Raw genomic sequence first — 15,143 nt, forward strand, 5'->3', positions numbered from 1 at the left:
TGAGAAATTGCATCTTTTAGGAGGCAATGATCCATGCGCAAGTTGTCTGAAAAAAAAAGGTGGGCTGACCGAACAAGGCTAATACTAGCAAAATTTCACTTGAATAAGCGCAATTTCAAATCTCTCATTCAATGTTCTTTTTTTGTTAAGGCAGACACATACACTAAGTCAAAAGAAGAAAAAAAACACAATTTAATCACAATTTAAAGCAATTGTTTCAAATTTGAACAATTCTAAAATGGAATTTATTTCTGTGATGCAAAGCTGAATTTTCATCATCATTCCTCCAGTATTCAATGTCACATGATCCTTCAGAAATCACTCAAATATGCTGACCTGTGCTCTATTAATATTATTTCTTATTAACAGTAGAAAACAGTTTTTACTGCTTAATATTACCGTGAAAGACAACTTTTTCATAACTCTTCGTTAACCAGAAATTTCAAAAGAACATTTGTTTGAAACAAATGTTACTTTTGATCAATTCATTGCTTCCTTGCTGAAGTAAAATTATTTTTCTTTACCTCACTCTTGAATAAATTACATTTTAAAAGATTTTTTTTTTTAAATAGAATTTTAAATGGTAATATTATAGTTTTACTGTATTTTTAATCAAATAACCAGTACTGCAAATTTGCAAACATGTACACCATTTTTTTTTTTTTTTTTTGCATTACTGTAACAATAAAGTTACCTTGAAAAATATCCATGCTATTAAATCAGATGTGCTGCTATTTAGGTAACTAGCTATAAACACGCTGACAGTTTAACCTTGTTTTGCGATATTCTCTTCAAACTGTTTCTCCACCATGACAGCAGTTGACCAGTCGCTCGCATTTCATATTCACAAAGTTAAGCGAGACACTGCCTTCAATCACACTGAATTAAAAGTGACTATGGAAGCAATCGCAGTCACAAACAAGCCGAGACGGCTCCTGTCTGTCTAACTCTGTATTGCATGAAAAAAGACATTTCGTCAGAAATAGCACAATTTCATTGTACCTCTGGGTTTTAAGCAGCACAAGTGGAAGGAGCTCCAAACATTATTATTATTACTGGGCTGTATCGACAACCCGTTAAAACTGATGGACTCTTCTTCAAATTAAAACAGACATGGTTTCTATCAGGTTAGATGGGTATCAAATATCCATGAAGATGACTTTCTGCCCAGATACAGTTATTAAGAAGCTAGATTTGCCATTCAATATTAAGTGTAGGTATTCATTAAAGATTGTTTTAAGTGGTTAACACACGACAGCCTCACTTTCCCTTAATTCTTCCATAACCCTCCATTCAGCACAAGGGAGATCTTTCCACATCCCAATTAACTCCAGGATCAACAAAAAAGTCACTGCCGAAATTTGCCACAGTCCTCGATTTCCCTACATGTGACTGCTGAGAGTCACGTGAAGTTAAATCCCATCTAATAAATCCATGCATCAGCAGTGCAGATTTGTCCTGGAGGAGGATGTGACTGCACAGGTGCGGATCTCACAATATCCACACAAACACACACACATCCCGTATCTACCAAAGGTGGCTTTTATGCATCGCATTTAATACATGCCAGAGGGTGTGAAGAGTTGACAATTTTACAAGGTAATCTGAGCCTATCCTTATGTACTGCTGCCACTGAAGGACAGAAAAGCAAGGTGCCAAAAAAAAACTAAATTCAAGACACCGTAGAGTTACCGCGTTCTCAAAAAATGACTTTGCTGTTTGTTTATATGGCTTTAAAATGAGCTAATGCAACAAATCTTGAACTTTGTAAAAATGTTTCATTTAAATAGGTTAACTTAATCATAGGTATCACTTATTGTTAAGACAAACTGGGCAAGTGGATCTGTAGTTTTCAGCATGCTTTGCATAGGGACTGCATTAAGGGAATAAATACTGAAATTAAAAAGAAGTGTAATTTTGCACTTTTCAGAAAAGTGAATAACTTTGTGTTTAACGTGTAGTTAAACAATGTTTATTACAGTTTAATAAAATTAAAAGTACTTTTACTATGAAAAATTACTAAATGTTAACGGAAATAAAAATGTACAAAGGCAACATGTTTTATTTTCATTTAGTCTAGCTTGAGGTTCTAAAATTAACAAACTGCTATACAAATTAATAAATTAAATAGATATTAAAAACGAATAAAAATGCAAAAATTTAAATATAATTATTTTTTCAAAATATTAATAAAACACAACTATGATCTCAATGACAAAATGAAGACTGGTTAGTTCAAGTTGGCGATGTATTGTGGATCTAAACTAATTGCATAGAAGATTCTTAATATAATAAACTTTTTTTGAGCGCAAGGAAAGTAGAGAACCATCATTCATTACCCTGTTACTAGTTAATCCGAGCTTAACAAAAAAAAAAAAAAAAATATATATATATATATATATATATATATATATATATATATATATATATATATATATATCATTACATATTTTCAAAAATAAATTGTTGTGAACAGTCGGTTTCCTTGTTTTAATCAAACAGAATGATTCTGAATAATAAGCAGTTCTCAGTTCCCAACATTTGTTTGCGTCACGGGGGTTGCAGCATATTCACATCAGCCCCTGTGCATCCATGTCCACTTTCATTTTCTTCTGAACAGCGCAAACAGCGGCGGATGTTTGAACTTCTGAAGCAGCTTATGCCCGGGCTTACGAGTAATCAAACCTCTGAGAAACCCAGAGCCTCTTTAAACAGGGAAGTGGTCAGCGGAGAGATGAAATGACACAATGCCCTAGTGAAGGGGGATGGAGGAGGCAGATACTTGATATGTGAAGCAGGAGGATGCTGATGCTGCTCGGTACATCAAGACACAAACCAGGCAGCAACTAAGCCTTCGTTGCAGCTACAAATAGAGCCATCATGTTGAAGGAACAAGAATGCGGAAATGTGCAGTTCAGTGAACGCTTGCATTCGTTCATTAGGACATCAGAAATCTCTGTCTGGCAATAATGACAAGCGGGAACTGATTCTGTAGGGGAGCGATGACTCAATCAGCTCCTCATCAGATGCTCAGCTAAATGTTTGCAAACTCATAGCCACTGATCAGATGTGATATTCTGTGAGATCTTTGGCCAGTCACGCAGGAGTCATCAGGCTTGTTTGAGGGACGAAGAAGTGAAATAGGAGTAGAGAAAACAAGAGCGATTGCGTCTGCACAACCTCCTGCTAAGAGTAACAGATGACAGATGATGAAAGACACTTTACAGTGGATGAGCTCTGATAAAACATCAAGTGAGTTTCATTTTTTCAAAGCCAATACGCCAAAAATGCCAAACGACCATATTCAAGTCAGGAAGCAGAACAGCAAACCGTCAAAAAGCCGACTCGAGAAAAACATTACTGCTCCAACACTTTTCAAACCATCGAAGGATGAGTAATTTTCCTTTCCAGAATTAGAGAAAAGAATCATATGCTGACAAAGGCAGCATATGCTATGAGTCATAGCTTTACCAAAGCTAAAGGAAGGAAGGAGAGAAAAAAGAAAACCTTATTTCCACCATTCCTTGCTCCTCATCCTTCCCACTACTGACAGACTTTGAGTCATTCTCTCATCATCATCATCTTTCTTTAAATGGACTGAAGAGGTTACTATAGCTGTGCGGAGACAATCACATCAATATTTTGATTGTTTGATACCATACTTCACTGGAATAAGGTGAAAGGAGTAGTTAAAAATAAATATAAAATGTTCACTACTTTTACAATAGCTACATGTAGTTTTAATGAATTAGAAGTTTTGCATGAGTGGACTTTTAATGCATGGACAAAAAAGAGAGAATCCTAAAATTTGAGTTTGAAAGATGAATCACAGTCTTAAGGCCATTCACACCGAATGTCTCTGTATCTACAAACATGAGATGCAGCGTTTAGGAGTGAAGTGCAGCACAGAATGCCTCCTTCAACATGTTGCTCTCAAATAAAAAAAAGTTTCCATCCCAAAGTGCTACTGTAAACAAAAGCTTGAAACACTTGCTCCGCCTCTGGGATCTTTTGATTGGCTCAAAGTTCTTGAACCGACACTGAGGAGCGGCTTAAAAATGTGATGCCATGTGCGAGAAGCTGAAAAAAAAAAAAACACATTGGAATGGAAAAACACATTCAGTGTGAACGGGTCTTTATAGGATTAGAACTTTTGTCTGTGGAATATTCTATCAAAGACTTTGAAGTATCTCTTGAACCAAACCACATTATAGTGATAAATAGCGACATCCTTCTAGGAATTCTGTATTTGTTGCGGTTTAACCCTCTTAATATCTTGTGATGATCACGATGTATTGAGACATATGAACAATGTTAATCTTTACCTTCCTGCCTATGGCTCCGCTGGGTTTGCGGGGTGGAGGCGGCTCGAAGATCCTCTGCTGTTGCTGTGGTGGAAGTGTGGAGTACAGCGGGATGATTTTGATGTCGCCAACATCAGGGCCGAGATCGTCAATCTCACGTTTGATCCGTTTGCAGGCTTCATCGATTTCCTAGAAGGTAAAAAAGACTTATGTTAGAGACCACAGACCAAGAATCAGGTGCAACGAATTAATGCCTGGCGAGTACCAAAATACATTTTTAGCAAGTAAATTCAATAGAATTAGGAACTGCAACATAATACAAGGAATGAATGGCTGACATTTGCCAAGGACAACTTTTTAAAACACAAACTAAGCTCGTTGGAAAAATGTGTGTCCAAAAACATACTAATACATACAATTCTCTGCAGGTTCCAGCTGGAATAAACACTGGTGGCAGTAAAACGCCAACAACTTATTCCTTTTCACATGTATTATGATTACAAGGCAGATTAGACTTATTTATGCACAGTTCTTTGCAAATTACTAGGCTATGAGCTAAAAACACTTTTAACATTGTGCAGGATTTGGAAACTAATAAAGTTTTTGGCTCATTGGACATTTACTAATAAAAGTGTCCCGAAACCTGCAAGAAGCAACGTAATATTTTCTAGAGATGTCATGTTTTTCCAAAGAATCTTGGTTATTTTATGAAAGTTCAGTCTAGAATGACAAGTTATTTCCTCCAGATTTCCATTTGGACGCAAAAGCCACCAAATATAAACTAGAACATGCTTTTAGGGATGTTTCAACTATTTTTGTCCATGGAGCAAATGCCAATAGGGTCCAATGTTGTTCAGACCCCACTGACTTAAAGTTTAAACAACGTCTTTATGTTCCATGGAACCAAGGAAGTCATAAAGGTTGGGATCGACATACTGACAACAGAATTGTCATTTTGTTCAACCTTTCCCTTTAAAAACAGGAAGCATTGGGTATGTTAAAAAACAAGAATTATATTAATTTGCTTTCATAAGCTCCAAATCAGTGGGTTGTGTAAATCCACCCTCTCTTTGTCCAACTTCCTCACATCAACTGATTTTGGATCAGCTACCCATTAAGCTCCATGTTAGCCACTTTTACAAACATCATTAACTGCTGGATCAATTCCCCCATTCTGGAAACACCAGCACCACCAAGGCTCGGGTGGCTGAGTTGTGGTACACTTGACGTGCCAGTCGTGTCAACAGAGTGAGAAAACGAAAGCTGGAGTGCAAGGCGTGTGTGGTGCTTGGGTAAGATCCCTATGGCTGTGCCATCCGCGGCAGTCACAAGGGCACGTGTACATTCACACACACGCTTTATTATTCCAGATGGCAATGTAGTAGAGCTAATGTGAGATGAGAAAGCTGCAATGATGCATAACTAGAAGCAAATCATTACAGATCATTTAAGTGAAGCTGAACGCTACAAACACTGTGGCTTGAGATCTAGAACTACGTGCCAGTCATCACCGAAAATAAGAGATTTGAGCAGCTCGAATGGGTTTTATAAAGCACATACTGTAGTGCAGACTTAAGCACGCACTTCACAAAAGAAAATGTCAAAAAGTTCATCTAGACTACCATAACCAGTGTTCACTAAATGCCTTCTCTCACAAGTCAAGAGAAATATGCACTCTGACACAAATGAAGAATGCTTAGTATTTACTGCAAAGCTTTGTCTTTTCTTCATGCATGAGCACACTGCACTCATGACAAGTGGCACAGTCCTACGGATTTGGAAGTCAAAGCTTATGCAGTACCGCCATCCTCAGACCAAAGTGTGCACTGCGACTTGAGCAGGAAAGAGATAAATGGTAAATCTCTAGAAAAACTTCAGGCTGTTGTAATAAAGCATTTATCGATATCATGACATGCACTGCGACATCGAAAGGCCCTAAAAGTTTTTCACTTGAGACCCTTTTCACTGGGTATCTAAGCAGCCATAGCTGATCATTTACCCATAAAAGCATTAAAGCTCATAAGCATGCTGATATCCCAGACACGGTAGTCCGTGCACGCGCCGAATCGCTCCCTGGGGCACAATATGCGCAGAAAATGGTGCCGGTGGCCATGTGCATCTTAATCAAAGCTCTGCCACAACGGAGCAGGACAAGGCAAATCTGAATGGATTGATCAAATTAGCCAAAGTATTAATAGTCCATCAGCCCTTGGGAAGCGGCAGCTGTCAGGAGGACTGCTATCTGTGCTGCCAAGGCACCGGGGAGAGAGGGACACGCGGCTGTGCCAAAGCAGAAGAGCCTGCACCTGGAGCAGGATGCCAAATCGAGACCCTCGCTTCTCACAGAGGCATGATACAATACTGGAGGAAAATATTTTAAATTGACGCTTTTATCTACATGCTGCAGATGCAAATGAGCTGGCACAGATCTAAAGGAGAAAACTAATCTTAATCAGTGGTAATTTAGGCCTGATTTGAACGAGCAAAGTTGAACAAATAACCGCAACTGTATCAGCGTGTTTTTTGTTCTTTTTGAAAGATTGTGTGGTTTAAAACTAATTGCTGTTTGCGGAAAGCCTATAGAGTTAAGTCATCCATTTCTTCTGCAGAGTTTCGATGCATTAGCAGGAACCAGGAAAAGATAAAGAAGCTAAAACGAAGTGGACAAACAGAATAAACTGCTCAACTAAAATGAGGCACCTTCATAGACTTTTAGCATATTCAATCATTCTTTAAATGGGTGAAATACAATGGCCAACTCCACTACTGTGATCATTAGTCTCATCACATGCTTAAGATGTGAAGCACTGCACCATTTGAACTGGCCAAGTCTGTATGAACTCCATTAACCCAATTAAAAGCACATTAACAAGCGAATATGCATTAAGAAAGATCTGGTACTACAAAGCCATGTAGTTTCTCATGACTTTCTGCAAATGTTGGTCATCAAACAGTTTTGCTTCCCTTTGAATTACATTGTATTTTTGTCGATATTTTGCAATCAGAATGAGCAAAATTGAAAATGGAAGGAGATGAGCCTTACACGGCAAGTTTGTGTGTTGATTTATCAGTGCACACATTGAACTTGGCATGTTTCCTAAATATCTGCAAACATACGGTATTTTTACTCTTCGGTATAGTCCAAAAAATACATACAGCACCTTTCAGAATGCCATATGTAGGTCAATATTCTGTGTAAGCACTGATGATTTTAACATTGCTCTGTTGCCTGACACAAAAATGAAGTGGTCAACCAATGGTGTGAGTTCGGGGCAGGACTATGGGTTTGGCAGAAAATGGTAGATGGGCGAGTTTAAAACAGTCATTAATTTTTCAATTACTTCTGAAACACTAGCAGCACAGAAAATGCACACAAACATATCAAAAGTGCAAACAGAGTCAGTCTGTTTGCGATAAAGACTCCCACTGGAGAAACTAATGACGGGAGTCTTCCATTAATAAATAGGGTGTCAAATTATCCGATTAGGTGAATGGTGCGAAGATATGACTTCTCTTTGCAAAGGACTGTGTTCAGTTAGACTGTTTGTTCATTTTTCTAGCCTGCTTTGAATGCAATTTCAAATCGACTGAATTGTAGGATTGCTGCAATTTGCATGATTTTTCTGGCATCCTTATTATTACTTTTATGTAATGCATCCAAGAAAATTAAGCTTTTTTTTTTCTTTGATCTTAGCAAAAGGAGAAAAGGAACAGAAGAAATATGTGGGGAACACTGGTGATTCTCCATCTGTGAACGTATTCATCATCTGGGTGGGTCCCTGAGCCTCCACTGCGCTCAGGTGAGCACTGGTTGAAGGAGACGTAAAATAATAAATGGCTTAATTTCAGGGCTGAATCTGGGTCATTCTCTGCCATCTCTCACAGGCTTTTGTCTTTGCGCCAAGGCCAGCTGTGTTCATGGCCATTATCAATCTAAGCATTGATCTCTTCTGCACTATTTAACAGTTGTGTGTGAGGCAGCTTGAAAAATGTCACAAATGACAAATGTGGCTCATAATGAGCATCTTGAATGTGAAGTCATAAAGCCACACACACACACACACACAGAACCAAAATAAAGTACTCACAGTTTATATATATATAAACGCATTTTAGGGCTGCACGATAAATCGCATACGATATTTAATGCGCATCTTGTCAGTAAAGCCGGTTCTGTAATCAGCGGTAAACCTCCATCACCTGCGTGTTCACATTTAGCAGCGTTTATTACACAGAGCCCTTGTTCACTGACAAGCTGCGCAAAACCACAATCATATTTTGTATGTATATATGTATATATATAAAGCAAAATTGTTTAGTAGCCTATGTGTTGCGGTGGAAAGACTCATCTTGCAATTCGGTTTGTATCACGGTTTAATAGTCACAGTTTCTATATGATTCATTATGTGCTATGTTTAGGCAAAAACTATACTGTAAAATATAACTAACTATAACTATACTGTAAATAATCTAACTACAAGCACAAATAAACAGCACAAATAAATAAATAAATGGAGTAAAGATACAAATAAAATAAACAGTGATTTTCAGATTTAACATTAGTCTAACACTAGTTTTTAGATTCAAAAAATTTAATAAAGTAATGAAATGTAAAACAGCATCACATATTTGACTGTATAAATTAAAGATTAATCTTTATTAAAGTTACAACAGCTATTCAATCAAGATCAGTGAGTGATTTCTTTGTTGTCGCGGTTTGTTTAATATTAAGAAAGTGCGGTCACTTTAAGAGAATGCACTGATACAGTAGACCTACGTTCAGACGGCTATGACTACTGTAGGATACTTAACAAGACAGGAATTTTGACAACGTTTGTGTGAATTTGTCCATTTAAGCACAATACTTCAGAGAGAGCTTTATATCTACACACGTTCTGAGGGTTTGCACGCTTCGGATGAGCGCACGTGCAAATCTTCTCACACGCATCCTCTGGATCTTTAAATGTTTAAACTGGCAAAGCTTAAATACGTTTAGCTGAAATGCAGATATTAACGTGTGCTGTTCAGGTCTCACCTGTGCGCGTACACCTCAGCACCCGGGTGATGATGGAATAATTGCTCATAAGCCAGCATACACCATTAACATAGAACACGCGTGAATGGTTTGTCCAAGTTTTTTTTTTAAATTGCTGTAGTAATGTAGTGTGAAGCTAAAACGCGCATCAATCAATAGAAACATATTAGCCGAACCCTGCCGAACCGTGTGTGGAGAACATTTAGTTTCGATTTTTTCCACGAACAGTTCCATTCCTACTATGTGTATAGTGCAAGAGCAAAGAGCTTTTATTTTTTACATTTTCAAGAAGTCACATTGTGATACAACCACATGGAGATGCCAAAAAAAAAAAAAAACGGCCTGCTGACTGCATTCATCTACTCCATTACACTGATCTATTCAGTACTACAAACACAGCAACATACAAATGACTAATCAAAAAATTATCGTCAATGTGTGTGGAAGCAATGTCTGTGCCTGTGCATAAATACAATGTGTGATCAGTGTGTCGTGCACTCATACACAGTGTACGGCTCCTGTACGCCACCGCAATCGTCGTAACCTTAATTGCAGTCTTCATCCATCAAAGCTTTACTAGCAAGACACTGGTTATCCAGTTCGAGAAAGCTAATTTTGTGTCTCAACTATTGGTTAACCGATATGCTGAATACACATCACACTTCACAAGATTTCACAGCTGGATTCGACTAAGTTTGCAAGGTTTGTGATATTAAATATTCATTAGTCATTCAAAGATTTGTTTAAATTATATAAATGTGTATTTGCTTAATGCTGACTGCAAACGAGAATGTAGTATAATGTTTGCCTTTCTAGAACTAATAAGCCTAATATAAAAGCAATCGTTATAATACGTATACCGTAATTTCTGCACTTATAAGGCGCACCTTCAATGAATGGCCTATTTTAGAACTGTTTTCATATATAGGGCGCACCGGATTATAAGGCGCATAGAATAGAAGATACTGCAGTCAAACGTTTGACTGGGTTTACGTTATGCATCCACTAGATGGAGCTGTGAATGTCAACATTTTGACAGAGTGCCTTGATCCATATATAACGCGCTCCGGATTATAACGCGCACTGTCGTTTTTTGAAAACATTAAAGGCTTTAAGTGTGCCTTATCATGCGGAAAATACGGTAATACTTTCTGTAATTCCTTTGTTTAACGTTCTATCTGATTATTAGACAGAACTGTTAATAATGACGACCACCAAGACAGAGAGTGTGAGCACTTTGTGTGCTCTGGCACTGCCGCTGTAGCACCATCAAAAAGTCCCACCTCAAACACATTGGCCAAGCAGAAATCTTATCAGCCAATGCCGATATTTACAAAAATGCCAAATATCGGCTGCTATATCGGTTTTGCCGATTAATCGGGTCGACCACTAGTCTCAACTGGCCATACAGCAGTGGGATGTTGACAATCCATTAGGTCTGTACTTGTGAGGGCTCGCGCTCTTCAGAGAAAATCAAAGAACATGACAGAGCTCGTTTTTAAAATCCAAACACACTGGAATGAATAATTGATTGAAAATGCAACGCGAGTCTGTTCTCTCTGCAATCTCTGATGGAATCAGCCTGATTTCCTTTATATTAGCGCCGTTTTGGATGGATTGTTTGAATGCATTCGCTTACTGGATCATTGGACTTTAAACTTTCCGGGATCTGATCGCAAGCAGAGAAGCAAAATTGGCTAAAGGGTCAGAATATAAATTGTGCATCAGTAATTTTGTGTTCATTGCATTAAATTATGTTATTGCGTAACAGTTTAAGGGTTGTAAAATGAATTGAATGCGTTAACGTTGACATTCCTAGTTAAAATCAAGCACTCTCTGCATGAACCCTATTCATAGGAGGCATTACCTCCTGTCCGGTGAGGAAGAGCAGCACATCTCCCTCATCTTCCTCACACATGTGGATCTGGATGACCGTGCGAATGGCCGCTTCCAGGTAGTCTCTCTCCGGCTCGGGCGTGTAGAAGATCTCCACGGGATGCGTCCGGCCAGGAATGGTGAGCAATGGGCAGCTGTCGAAATAAACCTGGAACTTCCCAGCATCCAGAGTGGCGCTCATTACGATGACCTGGGGAGAAATAAATAGACTAGGTTGGCTTTTGAACAGTCACCATTTAACACATCATTCGGTAAGCAAGCACATCTCATTCTATCTGGGAATATTATAATTGTAATCAAAGAAAAAGCCGATTAAAGAGTCGTTCTGAGGTCCACCCACCACCTTTCCACCTCATGACGCGTTATAATTGGCCTTGCAGCATATTAAACTTTAAAGCTGCATGGGGACACTGGGCTGAGGGATCACTTGGGAGTCACCTACACCTTATTTAACAGTCTCTGAACACATTTATAACCTTTGATTTGTTCCTGACAACAAGTAGTCATTACCCATCTGAGATTCGCTCCAGCATATTTCAGCCATAAAACTGGCTGTGCTTCTGCTCTCCTTGGGCTGATGGCTCTCAAATGGGCTGACCCAGCAGCAGAAGCTTTACGTCCACTAAAGTGACTGTCTGTGCATTTCTAACGCTAGTCTTCAAACAAACGGACACGCAGCTGTCAGGTGTGTGAGCGGCTTCATCGGCGACAGTCCACACGCTCGCAGAATTATTTGCATGTTAAGAGAACAATTTCTCCTGGCTCAGCATGATCTGGCTTCAAAACTGAATGAGTCACTAGTTAGCTTTTCTCTCTTCTCCGTTACATAAACAGTTATTCATTCCAACATCAAAGGGATGATTGCTAATGTGCATATGGAAGTCAAATATATGCATATGCACATAGGGCTGTCGCGATAACCTCTGCGTCAGTGCCCATACCCAAGAGAGCGTGAGCAGATAACGAGCTCACACGCGCTATCTGCATGAGGAGTGCATCGACTCCAGCGCGAATCCACTGTCCTGGTGGGCCAGTGGTGACGCGATAATCAGTCTAGATTTCCGCTGCTGTCCAAAGTCGCGCGCACATACATGTAATACATGTTAGAACTTGATTTCTTAAAAAAAATATATATATTGGAAAACGCATGTTCTTGTTGCTGTTTGGCATTTAACAATAAATAAAAATGTTTTAAAACGTCTCTGTCAGTTAAAAAAAGCAACAATATATGCTACATAACTCAACGATAGAGCTTTGTATACAGCAAAATCAGGATAAATTATGTAAAAAAAAAAAAAAAAAAAAACAACGGCGGTAATACCGCATATCGCGCTATTGAGCCACCCATAATAACCACAGGGGAAATTTCTTAACCGCGACAGCCCTATATGCACACAATATTCACATTCCAAAATACTCAGTTTTCGGAAAATTTCACCTTATTCATTGTATATTCATAAAACCCAATTATTTGATTGTTAATGTGCATATTATTTTGCTTTACAAATTCACCTCCACAACTAGTGGTTAAAACAGCTGTTTATGAAATGAAACCTGGACATCCAGGAACAAAATCTATGAGAGCTTCTGCAGGCGTTATGAAGGTAAATTTAAGAATTTTTCAAGACCTTTTATAGACCAATTAAGAACAATTATAAAGAAAAATCTAAATCAAGATACATGTACTTGAGAGGCAAAATTACACAAAACATAGATGTCTTGCTTTCTGAGAAAATTTAACAAAATTAAGTGTTTATGATTCGCAAGACCAAACACCTGCCAATGAGTTCAGAAAAATCTACTTAATTCAACGGGAAACAAGTTTTCAAACCCTACTAAGGGACATCTGTGCTCATTTTAAGCATAAATTAATTTAATTTTGATCAATTTCTCAGACAACAAAGACCTTTTTATAATTTTGACTCAAATATATGTATCTTGATTTAAGGCTGTTTATGTATTTATACTGGAAAGACAAAATCTGAGGGTGAAATTTTTTTTTTTGCAGTGTATGCAACATTTAACGCCAAAACTTTAAGACTTTCTGCTCCCATTTGAGATCTTAAGGCCTTAATTTTTGGAAAGGCAAATAAAAACTTTGTAAGACCAGCAGAAACCCTGTAATAAACATTTAAACCGCTTTTAAAAGTCAAATGTTTTCAACTGATCAAATAGACCTTACACTTTAGTTCCCTCAAATGCACGCAATGCTAATGCTACACGATTTTTCCATTAGTTCAATTCTTTCTTTCTTTCTTTTCTTTTAAACGCCATACCAGCTTCTAAGGCTATATTCATGGTGAGAATAAAGTGCAATCAATCAAAGGAAGACTAGAAAAGATGTTTAAAATGTATTTCTTCTAGAAATCTTAGAACCATGTTCGGATTCACTTGATTAAAAACTTTTTCAAAAGCATCAACAGAATAAAAAAGGTTTCTCACAGGGGCAGATGTAATACAATCTAGAAGGGTATGAATTCTGATGAATTTTGGAGGATCCTGAGAGTGAAAATTGATGTGTAATTTTTGAATGTCCTATTCTGCATCTTGTATAGATGACTTGATTCCAACGATTCTCAAAACAGAGATTATGTTTTTTCCTCACATCAGGATTTATTTCAAGCACAATTAGTTCATTTCCACTGAATTTAAGAATTTGGGGTTAACTTAGTGTACTTATCAAAGAAAAAACTGACTAATGTAAGGTTACAACATGGGTTTAGGTGCAAGTTCAAGATTAGTACCTAGTTATTATTCAGTTGTTGCAATTAAGTACATTGTACGTACATATTAAAAAATGACTATAAAGTGCCTAACTTTCTCTCTAAAGTTGTGATGAAACTGAAGTAACTGAAGATTGTAAAAAGTAAAACAATACACACACACACACACACACACACATACATATATATATATATATATATATATATATATATATATATATATATATATATATATATATATATATATATATAGGGCAGGAAGTTTATTTTATCAATCAGTTGTTGTTGATTGGATGGAGGAATAACTGAATGCAATCTATTAAACATTATGGTAAAACAAAACAAAAATGAAATGCATGGATGAATTGTTTGCAAGAAGATCATCAAGATGCATGTAGAAAAATAAGGCGAATTTTCATTTCATGCAGACCTAAACATTCTTCCCCTCATGTCCTTCAGTTTATAAGAATAAACAACAACCACAAGGTGGTGCAAGCATACGATCAGCATGACGTACCTTAAGGTCGGATCTCTGCCGAACCACTTCTTTGAGGACGCCCATCAGTATATCTGTGGCTAAGGTGCGCTCGTGAGCCTCATCCAGAATAATGACACCGTATCGCTCCAGCAGCGGGTCGTTCATAGCCTCGCGGAGCAACATACCATCTGTCATATATCTGTAAACACAAGACACGTTTATTCACTCATCTTTATCTCAGATGTCATTTGTCCAAAAGTACCTACACTAGGACTCATCGTGAAAAACCACAGACACATTGCTTGTCTAAACCTTTGTTCTCTTCCAGAACTGCTACTTACTTCAGTATGGTCTTCGCAGAGCTACAGTCCTCAAATCTGATGGAGTATCCGACCTCCTGCCCCAGCATGACGTCCATTTCATCAGCCACTCTCTGAGCCACGCTCATGGCTGCCACCCTACGAGGCTGTGTACAAGCCACGCCGCGCTTGGGCCCCGGGAGGGCCCTCACCATGTCCACACACCACTGAGGGATCTGGAAAACACGACCGGTTCATTAATGCGCTTCACTGTGTTTCTCTGCTCTTCCCTTGAACAAATGAAGAACAACATTTGTTAACATGGTGTCAGTCTTAAATTCGTCAGAATGCCTCTTGGGAGGGTTGTGAAAAAGGACACACCAGCTTTGGTTGCCGGAGCCTGTAAGC

General features: G+C 38.1%; 1 protein-coding gene across 2 annotated transcripts in view; it reads right to left on the reverse strand.

The window, feature by feature from the left end:
- LOC132127189 (ATP-dependent RNA helicase DHX15) overlaps window positions 1–15,143 on the reverse strand; it is a 37,220-nt gene that overhangs the window by 15,785 nt on the left and 6,292 nt on the right. For both annotated transcript variants that reach the window (XM_059538899.1, XM_059538888.1), the window contains exons 3-6: window positions 14,778–14,971; window positions 14,476–14,635; window positions 11,207–11,425; window positions 4,326–4,493 (exon numbers count right to left, since the gene is read on the reverse strand). In XM_059538899.1, the coding sequence (XP_059394882.1) occupies window positions 4,326–4,493; window positions 11,207–11,425; window positions 14,476–14,635; window positions 14,778–14,971 (741 nt within the window). The remainder of the gene's footprint in view (window positions 1–4,325; window positions 4,494–11,206; window positions 11,426–14,475; window positions 14,636–14,777; window positions 14,972–15,143) is intronic.

This window comes from Carassius carassius, chromosome 3 (genome assembly GCF_963082965.1).
Source record: "Carassius carassius chromosome 3, fCarCar2.1, whole genome shotgun sequence".
Taxonomy (NCBI): Eukaryota; Metazoa; Chordata; class Actinopteri; order Cypriniformes; family Cyprinidae; genus Carassius; species Carassius carassius.